Source organism: Accipiter gentilis, chromosome 1 (assembly GCF_929443795.1).
Source record: "Accipiter gentilis chromosome 1, bAccGen1.1, whole genome shotgun sequence".
Classification (NCBI taxonomy): Eukaryota; Metazoa; Chordata; class Aves; order Accipitriformes; family Accipitridae; genus Astur; species Astur gentilis.
The window spans coordinates 32,847,392-32,870,240 of NC_064880.1; the positions used below are offsets into that span (position 1 = coordinate 32,847,392).

Consider the following 22,849-nt stretch of genomic DNA (forward strand, 5'->3'; position numbering starts at 1 on the left):
TTTGGTTGGTTGGTTTTTTTAATACCTTGCTACCTGGCTAGAATACAAGCAGGCACTTGCTAAAGCTCACAGGGATACATATTCTGTGCAGAATTAGAATTGGATTTCTTCCTGGACTAGATTTTGCCTTCAAGCAGAAGTTACCTACCTTCCTGCTTCAAAAGGAGATTGTTGCTGAATAACAAAAGCAAAAGTGCAGGTCAGTTCTCACACAAAAACACATTCTGTCCTTAAAGCCACCTAAATATTTTTCTGACAGTTGTTCAAGTATCTTCCTGACTCTTAAATATCACCAGCTGGATGCTTTATACAGTCATACAACTTGAGACATGGAAGTTGCACAAGTGCTTGAAACACAACTGCACTTCAGCCATCCACTTACTGTCTGATGTGGTTGGCTTAAATGTTCAGTCATAATCTAGTCCAGAGGTCAAAACAGTTATCTAGTCAGGGAGCAACAGAGGTGGACAATAGGAGAAATAGAAGAATAGCGATGTAGGGTGCAAGTCAATTGACTAATAATCATTCAAGTCTAACAAGTATTCTTTGTACTGTTCACAGAACTTAGATACGACCTACCAGCATCATACAAGTTCCATAAGAAGAAATCAGTAAGTATAAAACCTAACATAACTGAGAAAATGCTCTCTTTTGTACGAGGCAGATAAATAAATTCTACTTAAGAAAATTTAAGTTTAGGGCCATATGCTCACAGCACCTGAGAGAAGTTCATGATGGCATCAAGTGACATTGCTGTTACTACATTTTGTAGTTGAACAGGGTAAAGAATCATTGTAATGCAAGTCAAAGCTATACACAAAGATTAAAGCCAACACTGCAACTAGATGTGAAAAAGCCAAAGGTAGTCTCCTTGACTCAACGTTCCATAGTTATTTGCTTGATCCTATCTGCAACTGGAACTTAGACTGAGTTAAGTAACGAAGGCCAGAGTAACTAGGATTTTACAGCTGTAGCATTATTTCAGCGTTCTATGCTCTGTACTGCAAATAGCTACAGCCAGTGAAATCTCTCATAGAACTGTCTTAAGAGGGGGCAGGAGGAACCTGTGCACTTCATCCTACAATAGAAGATCTAGTCAGGATACTAGAGTATGGAAGCTTAAGCCCACAGGCGAGTTCCTGGGTGCTGAATGCTGGCCTAGAAGACATGTATCTCATCACCACAGGGGAAGTAGACAGAATCCTGGAGTAGACTGACCAAGATTTGAAGACTGTTAAGTATGTTGAGTACCAAAGACTAGAAGTTTTATTCAGCTGTACCTATTCTCTTGGTGACTTGAACTAAATAATGGAAGCCTGTCCTTCAGCTTTGCTACTTCACAGTTACAGCTTTATACTACATTAACATCCAGGCTTCAGTAGTAAGCAGTTTTAAGTTCTGAATTTATTGGCAGCTGCTATTTAACATAACCGCAAGATTACAAAGTCTGGAACCTTTTACATTTGAATGAAGTGCCAGAGAAGTTGAGAGGATCTGACAGTATAAACAAAACTATAAATATAAAAGAGTTTTGCAGGGTGGTGAGACTAAACATGCTTCTTAACAAAAAAACTGTAACCCAACAAAATGAAACTTTCATCTCATTGTAGGTTGACATTGAAGTGGATTTCATTAGATTTTCTGCCAAGAAACTCCTGAACTGAGGCGTGTCTTTAAAACCTATTGAAAATGGAACAATAAAATTTTTTTTTTTTTTTAAATTGTAGTATTACTGATCTCCATCTCCATTTTCTGTTTTCAGTTGTTTTGGTGCAGGCTGTTCTTTTTCCGTTTCTTCTAGTGGTCTCTTCTTGGGACTTGCTGGTTCTGCAAAATTGAATACGTAGTCATTTATGGTAAAGGAAAGCATTTCAGTATTACATGAAATCTTCTGAAAAAACCAAACCCTTCCTACCATGTATATTCAATGATGAGTCCTAGTTTATCCACAGCCACTGCTGTGCTAGACGGTTTACTTATTACTGTGACTTAAAGCTTTTAGATGTTCTAAAATGGCAACTTTGAAGAGCTTCTTCCCTGTATAACTTCACAGTAGGAAGGCAGATAAGAAGATGAAGGAATACAATCTAACAGGAGTAGGTTTCACGGGGTTTTCTTTAAGCAGGTGCCACATCTAATGAACAGAAACTTAGCTCTTATCTTCTCCAAGCTAAATACCAATATGCAGAACTATGAAGTCTTCTCATATCCTCAAGGAAAAAAAAAAAATCACCACTTGAGACTGGGTCTGTACAGTTGTGTAATGTTGCTGACAACCACCTTCTTTCAATGCAGAATGCTTTGAACAGCCCTGCAGTACAGCCTCAGCTATCTAGTAATTGTTTTAATAAGCTTTTTGGACAGTTCTGGAAGGAATCAAGCGCAAGACGTTTAAAGTTACTTTACTGATACTGACAAGAGAACAGAAATACTACAATGAAGGCCAAATCTGAAACACTTGTAAGAAACACGAGTACTTCTCCAGAGAGTAGCTCCATGTACTAAAGAAGCTATATCCAGTGCACAAAATAACATACCCGTTTTGGTATCATCTTCACCACCTTCTTCTTCGTTCTCAAACTTTATTTTCTTGCCCTGAAACTGTACTTTTCCTTTGTGTGCACCTTGAGGTATCTTTCCCCCTCTTCCTTTTCCTTTAATTTTGCGTCCTGTGGGGAGATGTCAGGAACTTTGTATCATTTGTCTTTTAACTGGCAAACTCAAAAGAATGCTTTACAATTAGTCAGTGTTCAGTACATATTCACTATTCACAGTTACTTTCACACAATGCCACTTCTAGGACATTATAAATGTTTAAACCAATAAAAGGAGGACCTTTTGTTTTCTGTTTCAGCAGTTCTTGCTGATCTTCCAGTATTTTTTTCAGAGCTTCTTTCTCTGCATCTCCTTCTAGGACTTCCCATGTAACATCCTTGCTCCGAAGCTGTAAGTTTCCATTATTTGCTGCTTTGGCCTTTTCCAGAGCTTCTTTTGCAATATCCTTAAAGAGGATAATTCCCTTAAAAAGAAGAGTGGCATCTGCATTTGAATCTTATTGCGAAAACTGCAGCTAGAATGATGAACAAGGTATGCTGTTAGGTACCTCAGTAAGTTCATTACTCTTGCATGATGTAAAATATGCCTAGACTGAAGCAAAACCCTCAGGTTGTCCTAACAAACATTCTCAGTCTCAATTTTGACCTTATCAACTGAGAAGGCTGGAACCTTTTATCTGTTCTTTTGAAAGAATTTAAGGGGATAATTTAATTCTCTAGATACTCTGCAATTCCACAAGTCAAATAATTTCTTATTTGATTACATATGAGAACAACCATTTAATCATTCAGCTTCAAAATGTAATACAGATATCTTAACTCCTTGTCTTAAGATTCTACTGACCTCCTTCGCACCTCTGACAAAGTGTATCCATTTGATTTCTCCGTGATCAGAAAATACATCATGGAGATCTTCTCTGCATGTTTGATCATCTAGATCACCAGAAAACTTCAAAAGACATCCTGTTTTTTCTTCCAGAGACTTCTAAATGAGATTAAAAAAAACCACATTTTTGTTGGAGTCAAGCTTGAATATTAATTTTTTTCCCCTCAATCCTAAGACTATTAAAATGTAATAGTGATAAATAAACAATTTAAGTCACCCCCCCTTAGCTCCATCAATAATCCAAGCATTCTTGCTACATAGCTTATTTATGCTGATGCCCAAGTCTTGCATGGTGTGTCCTGCTCCTTTTTTTTTTTCTTCCCCCTTTTTAAAATTTTCTTTGCTTACTATGATACATCTTTGTGCAACTTAGGACTCCTTTCCCATAAGACAGTTACACTTTTTAAATTCTACAAAACAGTTTTCTGAAGGCTGACACCTCAGGTTAAAAATCTATGTAATACTGATTAAATCCTTACTGGATCCTTTAAATACCACAGAAAAATGATCATCTCAATGGTGCATTTAGGATCACTTCTGAACAGGTAAACATGCCTAATAATTTAAATTCAGGATATGATCCTTTAAACAAAATTAGTCTCTTGAAATTAAGATTAAATGCCATGACAAAACAAAGTCTTACTGTAGGTTAGTTAGAAAAGCTGAAGTGATTTTCCAGAAAGTGTTCTATATTATAGAATTTCAGACTCTGAATATCCCACGTTAGGTTTACAAAATGTAGCTGCAGGAGCATGTTTGTTATGTGTGGATTGAAAATTCATGCAAAAGCAAGCACTGCATAGTTTTCAGGTACAGAGATTTAAGAAACCCATACCATTTCAGCATCTGCTGCTTGTTTCTGTTTTTCTTCTTTTTCCCTGTAGAAAAGTTAAATTAGTTAAGAGTTGGTTAAGTGTGGTCAGGTGAGCAAAACCAGGCACTTCAATTGATAATGACTTACTGTTTAGCTCTTGCTTTGGCTTCTACTTTGTTTTGTCTCCTTTCTTCATTCTTCTTTGTGCAATACTCCTCCCTTCAACAGAACATAAGCTAAGTTAATACCACTTAAAGAATTCCATTATAATTACTTTTTAAGACCGCAGTAGCCAAGAAACAGTTGAGATGCTAGTGTTGTGGTTTAGCCTCAGCCAGTAACTAAGCACCACGCAGCCGCTCACTCACTTTCCCCCCCATTCAGTGGGATGGGGGACAGAATCAGGAAGAAAAAAAAAAGTAAAACTTGTGTGCTGAGATAAGAACAGTTTAATAAAACAGAAAGGGATAAACTAATAACAATAATAAAATGACAGTAATAATAAAAGATTGGAATATACAAAACAAGTGATGCACAGTGCAACTGCTCACTACTCGGTGACCAATGCCCAGTTAGTCCCTGAGCAGTGATCCCCCCGCCCAGTTTATACACTGGGCATGACATCATATGGTATGGAATACCCCTTTGGCCAGTTTGGCTCAGCTGTCCCAGCTGTGTCCCCTTCCAACTTGTTGTGTCCCTCCAGCCCGGGCATGAGAAGCAGAAAAATCCTTGACTTAGTCTAAACACTACTTAGCAACAACTGAAAACATCAGTGTGTTATCAACATTCTTCTCATATTGAACCTGAAACATAACACTATACCAGCTAGTAGAATGAAAATTAACTCTATCCCAGCTGAAACCAGGACAGCTAGCCTCCAAAACGTACAGCTATCAATACCTGTACAACAGTGTAGAAACTTACACTTCTCAGTTCAAGCCAGGTTCTTGTCTAAATCCACCCTTGACCATTATTAGTTCATACATCAGTTAAGTGGACTTACTTGAAAAGTACTATCAGCTCTGTGTCTTTGTACTTCTGGTTTGGGATCTCTGTGAACTTCTTAGCAGATTCAACACTATCAAAAACTGCAAATATTGAGCCCTGTTAAATGGTGAGAGACATTCAGTGTTACGTAACTGGACAAAATGTTGTCCAGGGCCTGGCCCGGGTCTAACTGTTCATCGCAAGAGCTACCTTAAATGTTCTCTGCAATGTTCTCCTCATTTGAATGTTTTCAACTGGACCTTTATCCTCAAGCCATTCTTTGATATCATCAAGAGTTGCATCTAGTGGAAAGCCTTTCTGCAAGACAGCAACAAGCTTCAATTATATGCAACAGACACTTAGTCAGAAATGATACCCTATCTAGTATGAGTTAATTCAAGCTTTACTTAGATGGTTTTCAATCAAAGTCATGCAGAACAGCACATTGCAAAGGAAGAAGTTTACTTACAACATACACAGATCTGTTTTTAATTGCAGCCTTATACTGGTCATTTAATTCAGGAAGGGGTTTGTTTGGAGATCTTCTGATTTTAGTTTTGTCTTCATTTATTTCCATTAGACCAGTCTTGGATTTTCTTAGTGCTTCTACAATAACACTAAAATCTTTTGAAAGGCGACTTAACCTATTGAGTAAGCAGACACAGGTTATTACCTGTACAGGCAAAGCTGAAGCCAGATGTTAAAACAGCAACAGAAGTTGTACATGCAGACCAGGGATATTTGGCTCCAAAAAGAGATAAGTAGCTGAAAGTTACCCTTCCATCCAGACTATTACCTGTTGAATTTGATCATTACTTCTAAAGGCACCCAGCCATCATCTAGTTTGATCTGTTCCTTTAGGAACTTGTCTCTTGGTAGATTGTGATTGCCAAAATAGTACTGCAAAAAAGAAGGGGGAGGGAGGAGGAGAGAGAGATTTGTCTTTGAATGTTCAGTCTTAAAAGCTCATTTTCATCTGACAACTTACTGCAGTGGATCGAGACATACCAAAATTCAATAATCTGAACAATTAGAAATTCTGAAATTATTACTTCCTGCTTTAATGTGGTACTTTTCCAAAAGTTAGCTGCAACACATAAGCTGTAAAAAACCCAGTGCTTCATCCAGTGGGACTAATGAGGCACAGGTAGACTGCAGTTTTGTTTAAGAGAGGCACGAATCTTATTCTGTTAACATCATTATTTATCAACCTGATCAAGCTCTGCAGAATCAAAAGTTAAATTAATCACCAAGGGAATTCAGGTTTTCGTCCTCATTCTAAGGAAGGCATAAGCAAAAATATTGTATTTGCCACACTGAGAAATCATACATATAGAGTAGCGTTTCTAGGTGTCATTCAAGAAAATACTCTAAGATAAAAAAATTGTTTTCATTTTAATTTACTATGTCCTCATTTTGATCATGTCCAGCATGGGAAGACAATTCAGTACAAGACAGACAAGTGAATCAGATTCTTTTGCTTGCTAGCTGTCATCTAACCAGGGACAAATACTTGAAGCCATAGGATAAGCTGGAGTGTTTCCACCAATATCATTGTGCTTCAGAAAGTCAGTGCAAGTTTTAGAACAATACCTCTCCCTCTAATATACCTCAGACTCACATTACCACAAGTCTAGCTTTGACAACTATTTTTCCTCAATCTTGGGGGGGGGAGGTGTTGTTTTTTAATAAATAATGACTACAGCTCCATATCCTAATGGGGATACACGTGCAGCTGTATTTTTGTCCTTCAGGAAAAATATCTAGAACAAAACCATTAAAGTGATGTGCTTAGTTTTCCATTGTAGTGTAACCCTCCGAGCCTCTAGAGTGAGAAATAGTTAATGTGAAGCAGGCACATAAGTTTAGTTGTAATTTGTAGCAATAAATTACAAAGCAGTAAATCATAATAGCAAGTTATGCAACATGCTAATATTTTGACCAGCACAGATGCCCAAGTAGGAGGCTTTTTTTTTTCTCACAAAAACCCCTAAGTCATATAGAATTAAAATGCATCTTCCTATTTGTATAGATAGAATAACCCCAGTGAACATAGTAATAAATTGTTTAATGATACAGTCACTTGCTCTAGCACCTAAAACGCAAGCAACTTAAACCTGTGTTTTAAAATGGTGATCTTACAGGCAACTCTAGACAAGTATAACTTCCAACTTATGACTACAATTATGAGTTATCTTGAAGTATTAAATACCTGTCATAGACCTGGGACAGACATTTTTTTAAAGAGCTGAAGATTCAGGTCTAACTCCCTATGAAGCTAATTTCCCACTTGCCAAACCCCTACCAATGAATGTCTCCAAAACTACATCTCAGTCCAGATCCAAACTATAAATTGAACTTACCTCAATTTGCTGACAGATTTTGCTTTCCAAAATAGACATGTTTTCACCATCTCCATTTTCAGCCATTTTCACCAGCTGTGTTGAAAAGAATATAAAGCAAAGGCACTAAGCATTGCACAGTACTTTCTACAGACTTATATGAATATAATGTTGCACTTCACTGCAGTCTCATCTAAACAAGATAACAGACAAGTTCTTTAGCCATGTTTATGCTTGTGAGCCAACTTTAAACATGACTGCAGAACTCCAAGGGGAAACTATGAAACAAATGGAAAAAAGTAAAATACCGTGGTTATACCATTTGGCATTCCACATTCAAGGCAAGTAAAAAAATGCTGGCACTTTACAGCAGTATTTACCTTTTTCTAGGCATAGATCCTCAGCTGGTACCTAACAGCAACAAACTTGAGAAACAACATTTGTTCTTTAAGTCAAATCCAACGTCTCATCACTAGGCAAAACATCAGTAACAAAAATTGTTTAATATTCTTAAATAGGTATAATTAGAAACTTTCCTGAAGCTTCTGCATCCTAATTAATCTTTGGAAGTTCAAGGAACTTACTGGAGGAAGGAATGGAAGTATGTGCATTTACTAATACATCCTAAAGGTGTCTAGTTCTCTCCTTTACAAACTTGTCTTCACTGCAGTTCTGCCTGAATACTGAATTAAGCATCTTTGATAAGAGGCAAGATGCTTTAACTTGAAAGTAACTTCTCCCCTTAATTGGCATTAAGCATATAATCCCAATACATCAGATACAGTCACAACATGCACTAGAAGGTTGGTAAGAAAGCAGCTACTGGCCAGAAAGTTAATTGGCATCAGAAAATGTCTATCTAGTTGCTCTTAAGATAAGGATAGAGTGTGAAGAGTAATCCTTGAGGAAAAATGCAGCTTTATAAAGCTGTCGGAAATCAGGTTGAATTCAGTTTTGAACTACAAAGCACAGATTTCTTCTTTCTCCCTTTGGGCACTATCACACTTGTTAAATCCAGCTACAGAAGATGAAGCAGTTTGATGGCCCTCAGTTAACCCAGTTCACAGATCAGTGATCATTAAGACTACTGGTGAAGATGGGTTTGCACTCGTGCCTTGCATGGTTTATTGGGAGATTTAAGCATACACATTCTGGTCTTCTGCCACTCGCAAGACAGTAACATCTTTCAGAGCATCAAGATGACTGACAACACAGAAGCAGGCAAAACTCCCCCGAGACTCCCTTGTCACAGGAAATTATGTTCTTCATCAGAACACCTGCCTGGCAGCCCCATCTTCTTATTTTAGTAGTTTAATTCACGGATCATTGTTCAGCCTGCTGCAGTCTGCAGTATTCCCATTTCCTCCTCTTCCTGATCTGGAGGCTACGTTGCATACTTTGACTTGCTTGTAGGTCTTTTTAATCTAGGCACTTACAGCCTTAAAATTTGCATCCTGGTCTCCACTACTGGACTTCTACCTGTACCTAACATTGTAACACTCTTCAAAGCATGATTTCAGCAAGTGTTAGTTGACAGCTATGCTCAGAGTGCGATTCATTTGTCTATAAAGCACTTTACAAAAATCCAGGCCATAGTACACAAACTAACAGTTGCAGTTACTGTACAGGTGTCTCACATTAGCCACCCTGACTACAGGAAACTTAGTTCACCACCACATTTAGGTTCTGGTACTATCTCAACACTCCCCTGTGATGTTGTCACCAACACTTGACTTGTGAGAGAAACCAGCATTCTATTTTACATTATACCTAATTTGGTGTAATTTAATGGCAGTCTATGGAGTAGTTTCAGCTTTTTCCATTAGATCAACTAATTGACCACACTCCTTATGCGCTACTGTAACACCCGATCCAACAGAAAGTTAACCCCCACTAAAGAAAGGGAAGAACAGTTCCATTTGGTAAATTATCACTGACTTGATTCTGCTTGTAGAAAACACTAGTGATGGAGCTGTTAGGGCAGGGAGCACAAGAGGAAAAAAAAAAAAAAATCAGAAAAACCTTTCTGTGGCAGCAAGCAGTTCTAGTGGGTTAGATTTGACATCAAACTATATTCTCAGGGTCAAAAAAAAGTACTGAATGGCAGCTATGTGAATCTTCATATTCCCAAACCTTAATTTGGTGATTTAACTCACATTGCAAAGTCTCTTCTCCAGGTGTGGCAGATTTTTTTAAGCACTAGGCAACATTTAAGTGAACCATTTTTTTATGGATGCTTTTCACAGTACAGCTCAGTGTTTAAGACACACTAATTTACTAAAAGATGTGAAAAATTTCGCTCTCTTGCATATTCTGAGGAAAAATATTAATTTGGATCTTAGTCATGTATCCTGTTTTAAGAAAAACGCATTAACAATATGTTCTGGAACTCTAGAACAGAGACAATCTGCTGGTGCACAGTGAAATACAGATTGAGCTGGATAGAGGAATCTTCCCTCACCACCTTCCATTTGGTCAGCAAATCTCAAGTACACTCTTAAGAGTGGAGACAGCTGCTTTGTATTCTTCTGTGGTGTGAAATACAGACCAACCTCCAAGTAGGCTGAATCTTCTTGCTCCTTTGGTGGTCTTTGCTGTTTTACCTGTCTTACTGAATGGTGCATGGATTTCTTGGAGCAAGTTTTCCCTTAATACAAGTTGTTGTTAAAATAAAACCTGGCACCTTTTGGCTGCATACTGCCAAATCACCAGCAATTACCCAGTTAATGAGGTGAGTATTACACAGAGGCAACCTGAGATAGTATAGTTACAAGAGAATCCATTCATAAAGCTGTTGACTTTGCTTTGGTTTTGCCATTCAGAGAGAATCCCCCCCTCCATCTGTCCGGGGTAGCTCGGCTCTTGTAGCCTGGCGAAAAACCACACCAGTCTGAAATATGCAGGACAGCCTTCTTTTTACTGCTGGATACCCAAGAAGCCATTAAGAAATGCCAAGGTAATAGTGCTGTGAAGCACAATGGCAGAACATATGCTTTTTGTCTTCACCTAGCTTCCATCACCTAAACTCTTTCAGCCTTGTTACATCCCTGAATACCTTTTCTTGCACTTCCCCAGCTCGCACAGTGCACTGCTCTCCCAGTTTGCCTGCCTCTGGGTACCAAAATACCCAGAACCAGCAACTCGCTTTCCACATAATAAGGTTCAGCTCCACTGCTAAGAGACGAAGAACAAAGTCCATTTCCTTAGCAGTATTTTCAAGGTAAAAACCAAACTGTACAAAAGTGTAAAACAACACAAGACCTGGGCCAAGTCCTTCAGATTAAGTCTTACACCTGGAAAAGTTTTTCTAAAAAGCACCTGTTCAGCTGCAAGTAACAATAAACTGAAGGCAAGACTAAGACTCAGACTTGCTATATGTGGAATTCAGCTCAGACACTGATCGAGCTCTAACCTACTTAAAATAAAAGCAGAAGCAGCCTTTGAATTTAGAAGAAACTCTAGTCTTGCTGCACATGCTCACTTCAGATTCTGTAGCTCAGTCATTTAGCACAAGCTAGTCTTCTGGATCCAACTTCCAGATCAATGGCTTTCAGTTGCTGTGCAGCAATGAGGACTGATAAAAAGTTCGCTCCCCTGAAGAACAGTCACAGTCTGAACAGCATGCAAAACCGTACATAAGATTTTATTGTAAGTGCTTTCTTAGTAGACCACACTGGCTTGTTCCTTCTGTGTGCCAACAGTCTGTATCAGTACCACTCAAAATGAAAACAAGTTAGAGTAATGCAAATAGGCATGAGATTTAAATTACAAATGGAAAATAACAGGTGAGCCCTTTAACTAGGACAATTTGATCCCACACTATATTAGCCAGATCATCCCAAAAGAACTCTCAAGTGGATTTTCATCTCGCCAGTCATTTACTGTCAATGTCTGGACAACGCTGAGCTGCAGGCCAAGTGCTTTGACCATTACTGTACTAGAGCGAAAGGCCTTATTTAAAAGAGAGTTTACCCAATAGTTACATGGAAGGCTTATTCTCGCAATGTGTTGTTCAGGAACCCATATGTAAGGTCTGAGCCTTCTCACCAGGTTCTTGCATCAAAATACAGCTTTTTATTCAAGGTAAGCATTAACTGCCACCATTCATCACAGCTGATACTTTCGCCGTTGGTTTTTGAGTAGAATCGGTGCAATATAAGGAAGTACGTTCTTATCAGAAGAATTTAAAGCCTAGAAATGTCGGCTCCTCAGCCTTGCGCCTACGCTAGGAGGCCACCAGTTCGTTCCAAGACGCTTTCGTACTACCGTAGCGACAACGCAGCCCTCTTCGGACAGCCTCAAGCCCCGTGGCCGAGGTTCCCGCCCTGCGGACACCTCAGCCCGGCTGCAGCCCGAGCGCTGCCCTCGGCCCGCCCGGCGCTCGGGGCCGCTCCCCCCGGGCCGGGGCCGGGGCCCCTCGCCCGCCGCAGGGGCAGCAGGAGGCGGGGGCGGCGGCGCACGTGGCTGGAGCGGCACCGGGCGCGCGGGACGCACCGCGCAGCCCTCAACGTCCAGAGGCGTACCGCACGCGCCCAAGCACCGCCGGACGCGCTTCCGGGAAGTAACCGCCGCGGCGCCGGCACCGGCGCGAGCCAAGGCGCGGCGGCAGCTCGCCCTGCCTCCGCCGGCCACGGCTGGGCCCCGCACCGCGCTTCTGCCCGAGCCGGCGGAAAAGCAGCAGCACTCGCTCCCCCGCTCCAGGGGCTCCTCCCTCCTCGCCTGCCTCCCGGCCCGGCGCCGCTCCCCCGCCGGGCGCCGCCACCCGCCCTGGAGCCGGCCCTGCCCGCCGCTCCTCAGAGGGACGGGACCGGGCCGGGCCGGGCCTGGCCTGGCCTGGCGGAGCGCACGGCGCCCGAGCAGCGCCGTCCCGTCCCGCTCCCCCCCCCCCGCGCAGCCGCCCGACGCGGGGGCGCGAGGCCGCCCCGAGCACAAACCTGCCGCAGCTCTGGGAGCGAGCCAGCCCGCCCGCACGCGGCCCCGCTCCGCCGCTTTAAAGGCCGCAGTCGGCGCCGCGCGGCCCAGCAACCCCCGCCCCGCCCCTCACGTGGGCGCCTCTTCCGGGGCGGGGCGGGCGGCAGCCGCAGGCGGGGCTCCCTCCGCCCCTCCCCCCCCCCCGGGCTGGCGCTGGTGCGTCGCACCGGGGAACGCCCCGGCAGCGGTGGGAGGGGCTGGCGCGGCGGCGCGCGCCTCCGCCGGGGACAGCGGTCCGGCCGCGCAGGGCTGCGGCGCCGTCAGCAGCGAAAGTAGCTTAACAGCTCCTGTTTGTACACCGACGGTGTATTTACATTTATTGGCCATTACAGACGTTCACAGAAGTACTGGAGACGCGTTGTAGACATCTGCACCCAAGTAAAACTTGTAATAGCGGGCACCGACTTAACAAGTCGTTTGCCCTCTGCATTCGGTACTTCTCTCGTTTACAAGTGAAACAGCAAAACGTCTGCCGTAACACAGGCCCGACAGCACAATACCATAGTGCTCACGTTCAAATACTACTACTGAAACCGTACCACACGGATGGCTGAAAGATCCCCTGCTCGGAGCTTTCCACCTCCCACAGGATGCGCAAGCACGGCCCAGAAGCCGGAATCCCGATTCCTCTCGCTGAACCCACGTTCCTGCCTGTGCTCAAGACCCGATTGCTACACACCTACTTGGGATGTGCTACGGTCATGAGCTAATTTAAAAGGACATTGTAGGTTATTGTAAAAAATAGCACCAGTTAAAATTTAACCGCGAGTCTGAACTTCTACACGCCATTTACTCTAAATACCTCTAAAAATTCAAAAGCCTCTAAAAAAGTAGGACCTCATCTGAAGCCCTAGGCGGTAATCCCACTGACTTCATTTTCGCCAGATCAGCACGTACTCTCCTAGCCCGTGAGAACTAAAGGCTTTTTTTCACTTGGCAGTTACACTGAGGCCGAGGAGCAGCGTACTGCTCACCCGCGGGGTGCCCAGAGGGAGAAAGTGGACTCCGGCTTCCAGTGCCTGTGCTCCAGCCCTGAAGAGCGCTGCCTTTCACCATGATTAAGCACCTAGTTTAGAAGCAGCAGACAGGCGGATGCTGCAAGGTTTTGTGAGTCCTTGCCTTGTTCTTACATCCTTTCACTGACTCACGACTGTCAGTGACAGGATACCCAACAGAATGAACCGTAGGGCCAGCCACAAGCAGCCGTTCTATGCTGCTGTTTTTGACAAACATGAAGGTTAACAGGTACATATTTTGCACTGAAAAAGTACATACACACGTCGAGTTCACTGCAGTTCCTTTCAATATAAAGATCACCTTCATGCTGTTGTGATGTTGTCTTTTCAAATCTCCACCCGCCCTTGAACAATTCTCAGCTGTGGAGATTTCCAGGAGAAACAAATTCACTTTAGTTCTTTTGCCCACCTGCCCTGCCCACGCATTTCAAACAGCGTCAGAGTTCAATTCCCCACACCTCTTTAGAGTTTAGAGTCTTTAAACAAATTACATTGGATCCTTAAATAGCTCTCAGTGGGATGGATAATGAAGCAAAACACTGAACCCACACACATATGAGCTTCTGACGTAGTAAGGTGACACACAAAGACATCAAAATGAGAACTATATATACACCACAGAACTTCACATCAAAGCGCAGAGTTGAGTGCCGCCTGCTACCGGCAGTCAAATGCAAGTGGGAAATAGCATAAAAATGTGAAAGAAATGTTGAAAATGTTTATGATTAAGAAAAAGAAATACTATAAACTCAGGACTTACCTGCTTGGGAAGCTCGTTTGATCAGATCTGATAAATCCAATAAAACCAAAATTTCATTGTAGGTGTCGGTGCTGGTGTAGGAAGTTCCCGCCACAGCCTACGGCAGCCCTGTGTTGTCCCTGCCTTTCATACCCATGCCTAACAGCTGTTTCTGCAGTGATTTTAAGCGCCAGACTGGGGAACCGATCTGGGCTAAAAGAGCCTCTCAGCTCCCCACAGCACTTCTTTATTTGGATCGACACTATCAGACCACACGGCCCCACAGCAGCTGAAGCGGGACTGGGTGAGGGGCAGCAAAGGCAGGAGCAGGAATACTCCTCATAGCCGCCTCCTCGGCACTAGGAAGGCTTTGCCATCTTGTACTTTCCACACAACTCGTGCTTCCTTTCAGTCTCTCTCTTGCCCCTCTACCCTGCTACCAATTTTCATAAAATCTGAAAAAAGAAAAAAAAAAAGTGTATTTTTAAGGCCTATACCTCCCTGTAGAACACGGCTGAACCCAGACAAGTGAGTCCAGCATTAGAGGGGAGCTTACACACACACACAGAAAGACAACACAGTTGCACCTTGCTCCCTCAGGGAACCAGGCTAATCACAAGCCCCACATTACACTGTCTATACTAGCTACGAGGAGAAAACAAATCCTAAGAAGTCACTGCCATAATGATTCAATCAAATGCATTTGTATTACTACCTATGTGGCAGGATGCAGGACAAGGACCGGTGAGAAGGCTGGGCATGGCAGGGTCAAAACACCAGCTATTTAAATGCTACATATGGATTCTACTTTTCTGCCGGCGCTGGCACTGCCATGCTACGCTGGGAGCCTGCTGCAGAAGTCTCCCAGTGAAGAGGTGACAAAATGATGACCTTCCTGCCCATCTCAGGTTGCTTCCTAGACAGAATTTGAAGATCTCGTATTACATTTTGAGAGAAATAATAACTAAATGCAGTGGACTACTTTGCATTCAATTTCTCCACGCATAACATATTTTGACAAGTTTCTTCAGTTGTCGCCTTTGCTCAAGTCACAGTTTAGCACTTTTAGAAAATACCGAATGGTATTAAACAAAATAGAGAAGCTTGTATCTCAGGCGGATGTTAGCAACTTTCCAGTCTCTCTCATTTCCTCCTGCCATTCCACAAAGACACATATCTTAAATCTGATTTTTAAAAAATAGTTACAATGGCAAGGCTTTTCTCTGGGGGGAAAAAAAAATAAAAAAAAATCACCAATACCTGTGCGTCAGCCAAAGAGCCCATTGCAAAGCCATGCAGTGTTTTTTTTTACTTCCCCCAGGCCCTGCCAGTGTGAGCACGGCAAACTGAGCACTTTTCTCAAACTGCCTTGTACTGCAGAGCACTGTTCTCCTTCTGGAAAACTAGTGCATGCTTTCAGCTTGTGCTCTGGGGCTACTGCATGACATTTCTTCCCTCATTCCCAGCCTGTGCTCTTCTCCGCTCTAGCATGTGAAGATAGAATTACAGGCATACTATAACTGCCATGATTTCTGGATGGGATAACCTAGTTATCCAAGTGATATTGCTCTATATATGTACCACACACTTAGCTTGTGGCGATGAACCATTTCTGTAGCTACCTTTGGAGTATCAAAGATTTCATCTTAAGGCCAGTAGTCCATAGAAATGCAGAACATTTTGTTTGGCTTTACTCACCTTAGCACCCAGTGATGAATGAACAAATCTGTTTTTCACAGTAGCTCCTATATAGCTGCACAAAGTATCCTAAGAGAGTAATTTGAAAACTTTCATGACAAAGAATGATTGGACTGAAAAATATATGGAAATCTTGTTACCACATTTATATTTCTAAATTGTTTAAAATAAAGACAAATTATACCTAGTTTTTAATGATGTGCGCTAAGAGATTGTATTAGACATTTCATTCATGAGGTAATCAGTACTGTTACGAATACTGCACGTGCTGTTTTCTGTAACAGCAATACGAAAATTAAATGTTTACACGTTATACACACAGACACAGCCATGTGACCGCATAGCGCTGGGAAGATTACCTACTGCTTCCCATTTATTCAGTTCAGGGTTGTATTTCTCAATACTCTGCAGATACGTTCCTTTTGAATAGGAATATCCTCCTGTTACATAGATGCATCCGTTCATCACCACTGCGCCACACTCCATCCTTCTCTCCATCATGTGAGCCATCTGCTTCCACTCGTTTTGCTCTGGGTCATAGCAGTCAGTGATCGTGGTCTGTCCACCCACAAAATAGATCTTGTTTTGTAATGTAATTGAACACAATCCGTATTCTTCAGGAAGAAAGGAATATAGTTCAACTCAGCATGGTAATGTTAACTTAAACTGCAACTACATTACAAACACTGGGCACCACTGAAGGCGGCTGAGTTTCTTCACTGAGCTTAGGAGACACCTCAGGATTTTCTGCTACACTCAGTAAAAGCAAGCTGAAAGCATTACATTAGATACAGACACAAACACCAGTACTTAGTGAGAACTGCTTTAAAAGCTTACTGTTACCAAATGTAGAACATAGAGAAAACCCTTTTAAAATGAATATAAATTATTTTTGCCAAAGGTCTACGAACAGGTAGATTTTATAGAAAGTTAGTTTACTGTATTATTTAATAGAATGCAGCCATTCCTTAGTTCAGTATTTATATAGTGATTTCTACAGAGCAGATGCTTGAAGAGGGTCTTCCCTTCCCCTCTCTGAGTCTGGAAATGGGAGATGATCCCACTCTGGCCCTTGCTGCCCTACAGGCATTGCTCTTTTTATTAGGAACATGCCAGAAACTCTGAAGTGGGCTTAAAGACTCCCAGAAACAAGTAATCAAATCAAGCTCTATGCTCATTACAGAAATTACTGTTTACCTGGATGCGGACTTGTGGTGACTATACTCCACTCATTGCTACCTGAGTGGTATCTCTGGATTTTATCATAGGTGCAGCTTCCCCTGTACCCATAGTGACCTCCGGTTACGTAGATGACTTCATGCAGGACACAGGCAGTGGCATTTCCAACACCTGCACAGTGTGAAAGTCACAACACAACTTCAGACTGCACACAACAACCACGGTCACTTCCACCCATAATCCCATTTCAAATGCCTTGTTAATTAATATTTTAGGGTGAAATTATGCTTGCAAGTACTTAACTGAATGTGAAATTAAATAAACTTGTCAAGACACCTTATTTTATCACTGTAAGTCAAGAGCAATTAAATAAAACTGCAGTAACTGATACATATCGCATATAATACAGACACACAGTATTTCTCAGACCTTTTATGCAGTAATTAATTAAAGACACACTGTCACATTGGTTTTGGAATAGGGAATTACTTTCAATATTTCACTAACACTAAGTTAAAAAGATTTTTAAAAGTCACTCATATGGCAAGGACAATGGGAGTTGAGATCACTCAGTGTCTCAGGGTATCTTTTCCAATACTTTTAGTCTTTCTCATGGTATTATTAATTATGCTGTTGTATAAACAAGGACACAAACAGAATGGAGCCATGTTAACCCTGTCTCTAAGAGAACAAAACAAAACAAGGGATCTGGCAAGACAAAATGGACCAAAATTAGGAAATTAGTGTGGGGTTTTTTAAGTATCTAAGGGGTTTCACCTAGAAAATGGGCAAAAATCTGCACAAAATGTGTAACTGCTCACAGTATTAGCATAGCATTTCTATTTCTAAAGGAAATAAGAAGACAATAATAGCAATGTTTGTAGAAAATATACGAGCAATGAAGAAAGTCGTAGGAGCATAGTAAGTGGTTTTTCCTGTTAGATACCTCCAAATGCTCTCATGTATGTAGAAAAATACTATGTTGCTTCAACTTACAGTAAAATTTTATAAATAATTGTAAATAATTGCATTCATTTATAAAAATGTATGATGAAATGTATAATGGTTTATAAATTTTGTAACAAAATAATACCCTTTAGTTAGACTGTGATCCAAATTCATACATTTTTAATAGATTGCTATTTTGGCTGCTAGAAACAGGTATTCGTGCTTTTCATTATCCTCACACTGAAGATTAGACTAAGGATCCTGAACAAACGATACACTGAAATATGAGGAAACTCCATGCAACAAGTTTTAAATGAAGACAACACCTCTATCAATGATTGCACAGAAGGCCTTAGTAATCTGGTCTTACATTAAAATAATGCAATCCCTTTATTGGAGCTTGCTCTTTGACCATTTACTGAACAGACTCTAATCCCAGGCAGTTTTCTGATTTCTTTCTAATTAGAACAGAAATTTTACTCCTGAAGGAAGGCAAAATTAAACTGAGACTACCACATGCTTTTCCACCGTAGCGTTCTGTGGCACAGCCCAGCATGGCGTTTGGATGTTCGCAGTCGTTTGGCTAGCACAGACCTGAACCAAAGGCCACCAACATTAACAGGAGATTCCCGTGGACTTCACCAGAACTTGGATCAAACCCTAAACGTGTCCACGGCACTTAAAAGTGCTGAATGCAAAAGTACCGACATTTGGAGCAGACGCCATACAAAAGCTTACCTACCTTTGATCATGTTTGCAATAGGAAGCCATTTCTTTTTCAAAGGATCGTAGAACTCAGCTTCTTGCACTGGAGCTCCCTTTCGGTAACCACCCAACGCATAGATGCAGCCACTCAAGGAAACCGCACAGTGGTAATACCTTGCGTCAAGCATGGGGCAGCCTTCTGTCCACTCATCTCTCTCACTGTTATATATCCACACGGTGTCAAGGGCTTCGATGCTCTCCGTTCTGTAACCTCCTGTCACATATATGTCTGGTCCCAAGCTAGTGACCCCGTAGCTCTCCCTGGTGTGATCCGGCATTTCTGTTCCCTGGATCCACGCGTTGGTTAAAGGATCCCAAACATGCACTTCTGATAAGGGATGCCAGTAATATCCTCCGATCACATACATGGCTGCTGTGGGTCTTCTGGAAAGGCCTTTGGGACTGAGGTTCAGGGCATTGTATATGAGTGACCTTATTTTACTGTCATTAAGTCGGCATTTTTTCTGTAGGCTTAAAGCTGACCTCAAATACATGTGATCTAAGTCTACTTTGATGCAGCTCAGCAGTTCATAGACGTCTTCAATTCTTTCTTCCACATTGTGTGCCACCCACTTAACGACAGCTTCAACGGCTGCCTCTTCTTTCCAAACATTGAGATTCTCTCTGGAGAGAATATAAGAGAGCTTCTCCTTGCCAACGTCCAGAAACTCCTCCTGCTTCCACACTTCTTCAAACCGCCACAACAGTATCCTCCTGGACTCCTTCTCTAGCTCTGAGCAATCGTGATATTCGGCAAAGGAGTGCATCCCTATGCAGTTGTCAGTATCCAAGTGCCTCACCAGAAACTGCTCGCAGGCTTTCTTTACCGACACGAACTGGAGGAGGTCTGCAGCCTGGAGTAGGCTTTGGACGTTTCTCTTTGTTATCTGGATCTGCGACGTGTACGCATAATTCACGAGGGCTTCCAGTACGGCGTGGCTGAGCCCGGGAAGGCTGATCTGGCTCTTAGATTTCTCCTTCATATCGGCTGTGAACATGGCTTTAAAATAATTGCTGCAAGCCGCCAAGGCGGCCCTGTGGCAATGGAAGAAGACCCCCGAGGCGCTCTGCAGGGTGATGTCGGTGAACAGCCCGTCCAGGTAGAACGCCCGGAACGCCTCCAGGAAGCCGGCGGGGTGAGAGGAGTCCCTGTAGAGGTACGCGTAGTCCTCCTGCCCGGCCACGGCCATCGCCGCCGCCCGCGCTCACAGGCAGGCGGGCGGGCGGGCGGGCGGCCGGCCGGCCGGGACGCGCCGCGCTCCCCGCCGCTTTGTCCGCGGGCCGGAGCGCCGCTCCGCCGAGCCCCGCCGCCCGCCGGCGACGGGCCCGCCCCGCGCGGAGCTTACGCCCGGGCGGAGCGCGGCCGCGGCGAGGGGCGCTCCCAGGCCCGCGGCGGCCCCGCGACCATCTACGGAAGAGCCGCTGCCGGCGGGAGGCGGCGGGGCCGGAGCGGCGACTCCTATCTCGGTGCCCCGGCCGGCTGCCCGCCCCCGCGGACCCCTCCGCGAGGCCAGCCCGGCTCCCGCCCGCCGGCTCGCCCCGGGGGCGGGGGGAACGCCGGCCGAACCGCTGCTGCTGCTGCCCTGGGGCCGCCCGCCCCCGGGGGCGGGGGGGTCAGAAGGCGGACTGCGGGGATGGCAAAAGGCCCGGCCGTCTTGGGGCCGGACGCGGGCGCCCGGGGAGCGTCACCAGCTCGGTGGCCGTCAGCCGCACGACAAAGCGAGGGGGCCTTTGACTGCCGCCGCCCGCCACCTGAGGCGCTGGGGGCAGCGGTGCGGGGGAGGGCAGCGAGCTCCAGGGGCTCCCCACGGCGGGAGGGGGCGGCCCGAGCTCTCCTCAGACGCCTGAAGCCGGCAGGGTGCAAATGCTGACGGACAGACGCCAACTGCAAGCACGTTATTCGGGAAGAAGGTTGCGGTGGCTTTTGCCGCTTCTGAAAACGCGGTTCGCAATTTAAGAAGTCCTTTTCTTTTCTGCCAGCAAACCATTTTCTGCAATAGCGACTTTTGAAAGAAGTAGTTGAAGCACAGCGTCCTCTGGGTTTAAGCAGCTGAGCTCCTCCCTTCGCCTGCGGCAGGGTTTGGATCCTGTGGATCCAGCAGCCAGGCTCCCACCCCCACCCCACCCCCCCCCCCCCCCCCGCCGCCAGAGCTCTCCTGGTTTCTCCAAGCAAAAGGAGGTGGGTATTTGTTATGATTAACTAAGTGCCAGCAATACCCAAAAGGAGGAATTAAGGAGAGCTTCAGCTCTGCACAGGTTAAAAAGCATCATTTGTTTGTTTTAATTACTGGCGGTACTTCCCCCATGATGCCCACCAGATACATGGATAGCCTAAAGAAGGAATCCGAACTGCAAAGTATGTATGGACACCCCCCGCCCCCCATCCTTCCTCACACACTAACTGTGCAACAGGACTCAAACTTGCCCTTCACCTTTGAGGAGAAGCACAAGACATAAATAAGCCGTTCCAAACAAAAAACAACAAACCCTTCACACATCTTTGCCTTCAGTTTTTCAACCGCTCTTGATGCATTATTAGCCCAGGAAATCAGAGTTTTGTGGCGCAACCCAGGAATTAGCAGTAGCCCTGCTGTCTCAGACCCGGGCCTGTCCCTCAGCTACATTACTCACTCCATTTCTTTCTCTGGGGCATTCCCTTGTCCAGCCCTGAGCCTGTTTATACATCCCCATGCCAACAGATTTGTTTTGCTGTGGTTTTGCATTTTCCATTTCATCAGCTTCCCATGGACAAGCAGGAACTTCTCCCAGGACTTGGCCAACCTACTAGCACGTAATACTAAGGCTAAGTACTCTTCATAGTAGCTGGTGTTACCATACAGAAGATTTCCCATACACACATAATGCCTTCCATTGTGCATCTCTTTTCGTAACATCTTTACCTAAGCCATCTCCCTTCCAGAGAGCACGTTGATTTAAAACGCCAGCAAGTCTGGAGGTCAGCAACACTTTGTACTGAACCTGCATCCCTTCAAGGACCTTCTCGCTTCCTCTTTTGGATGGTTTACCAGCTTAAACTACCTTTACCCTTTGGAGATACTCATCCTCCCTTATACCCAAACATGGAAAAATTTGGTAATTGTGATGCTCCAGAAAAGTTCTCTCCTCTCTTTTATTAAGAGGAAAAAAAGCCCAAACAAACCCAAGACCTCGCATTAATAGCTTAATGGCCTACCTACTGGAATTGAAAAATTTCTTCTGTCTCCAACATGCACTTTGGCTAGCAAATAGCATCAGCTCTACCCTCGATTTGAAGACATCAGATCATAATTGCTAATATTTCAAGTAGTCTACTTTGCTTAATCTACTCTCAACTCCTGCTTTGGTACTTTCATCAAAACCACAAAAAACACCTCTTTTTGAGCATGAAGATTAATTTCTCACTCAATTTCTCACTCCCATAGCAAACTAGAAGGTCGGCTCCTTAAGGCTAAAAGAACAATAGTTAATATAAGTGGAAGTGGAATCATTATTTATCTATTAGTTTTTTGTTTAAGTAAGCAGTAACTGAAATCTGTAGACAAACTGAAAGCAAGCTGTCTCACAATTAAGTTCTGAAAAGCACAGAAGAGACTGGCACAATCTGAAACATTCAGCAGCACATCTAGAATAAAGGAGACGCATAACTAAAAAAAAAAAAAGTACCCATACAAAATTGTACTATACAACAGCTATTACCATTCTTTTGTATGACCTGTAAGTCGGACAAACCTGTAACAACTTGAGACCCACCAGTTCTTCAGATGCTGTCTTTGTGCCCTTGCACAAGACAATAGGGTAAGATCTCCAATAGAAACATCTCAAGCACCTATCAAATACCCATCACTAAAGCAACGCTCCTGAGAACTCAAGTATATTATTCTGGACATCTTGGATAACAGACTGTTCAAAGCAACCTTCTACGATTCATTAAAACAGGTGAAGGGCT

At 43.5% G+C, this 22,849-nt stretch overlaps 3 protein-coding genes across 10 annotated transcripts in view; 1 reads left to right on the top strand and 2 right to left on the bottom strand.

Moving 5' to 3' along the window:
- The window catches only part of METTL5 (methyltransferase 5, N6-adenosine), a 414,631-nt gene extending 412,913 nt beyond the window's left edge, over positions 1-1,718 (top strand). For all 5 annotated transcript variants that reach the window (XM_049808214.1, XM_049808197.1, XM_049808233.1 and 2 more), the window contains exons 7-8: positions 562-611; positions 1,611-1,718. In XM_049808214.1, coding sequence (XP_049664171.1) covers positions 562-611; positions 1,611-1,664 — 104 coding nt within the window. In that variant the 3' untranslated portion in view covers positions 1,665-1,718. The remainder of the gene's footprint in view (positions 1-561; positions 612-1,610) is intronic.
- The window catches only part of SSB (small RNA binding exonuclease protection factor La), a 26,634-nt gene continuing 3,785 nt past the window's right edge, over positions 1-22,849 (bottom strand). Inside the window, exons 1-12 of one of the 2 annotated variants that reach the window (XM_049808129.1) lie at positions 12,522-12,652; positions 7,609-7,683; positions 6,042-6,145; positions 5,715-5,889; positions 5,456-5,563; positions 5,262-5,362; positions 4,403-4,474; positions 4,277-4,319; positions 3,400-3,540; positions 2,836-3,019; positions 2,538-2,669; positions 1-1,827 (exon numbers count right to left, since the gene is read on the bottom strand). In XM_049808129.1, the coding sequence (XP_049664086.1) occupies positions 1,730-1,827; positions 2,538-2,669; positions 2,836-3,019; positions 3,400-3,540; positions 4,277-4,319; positions 4,403-4,474; positions 5,262-5,362; positions 5,456-5,563; positions 5,715-5,889; positions 6,042-6,145; positions 7,609-7,674 (1,224 nt within the window). In that variant the 5' untranslated portion in view covers positions 7,675-7,683; positions 12,522-12,652 and the 3' untranslated portion in view covers positions 1-1,729. Of the gene's footprint in view, positions 1,828-2,537; positions 2,670-2,835; positions 3,020-3,399; positions 3,541-4,276; positions 4,320-4,402; positions 4,475-5,261; positions 5,363-5,455; positions 5,564-5,714; positions 5,890-6,041; positions 6,146-7,608; positions 7,684-12,521; positions 12,653-22,849 lie in introns of those variants that run through there. The other variant, XM_049808119.1, reaches the window with a different exon arrangement.
- On the bottom strand, positions 13,340-20,117 carry KLHL23 (kelch like family member 23). Of its 3 annotated transcripts, none has more exons than XR_007507001.1 (4): positions 18,881-20,117; positions 17,209-17,361; positions 16,196-16,625; positions 13,340-16,080 (listed from the first exon to the last, which is right to left on the bottom strand). XR_007507001.1 is itself a non-coding variant. In XM_049808095.1 (3 exons), the coding sequence occupies exons 1-3, from the start codon at positions 20,091-20,093 to the stop codon at positions 16,315-16,317; spliced, it is 1,677 nt and encodes a 558-aa protein (XP_049664052.1). In that variant the 5' UTR covers positions 20,094-20,117; the 3' UTR covers positions 13,340-16,314. The 3 variants fall into 3 exon arrangements, 1 of the variants encoding a protein (XP_049664052.1); XR_007507002.1 differs by having other exon boundaries at positions 13,915-13,934; positions 14,335-16,625; XM_049808095.1 differs by having other exon boundaries at positions 13,340-16,625.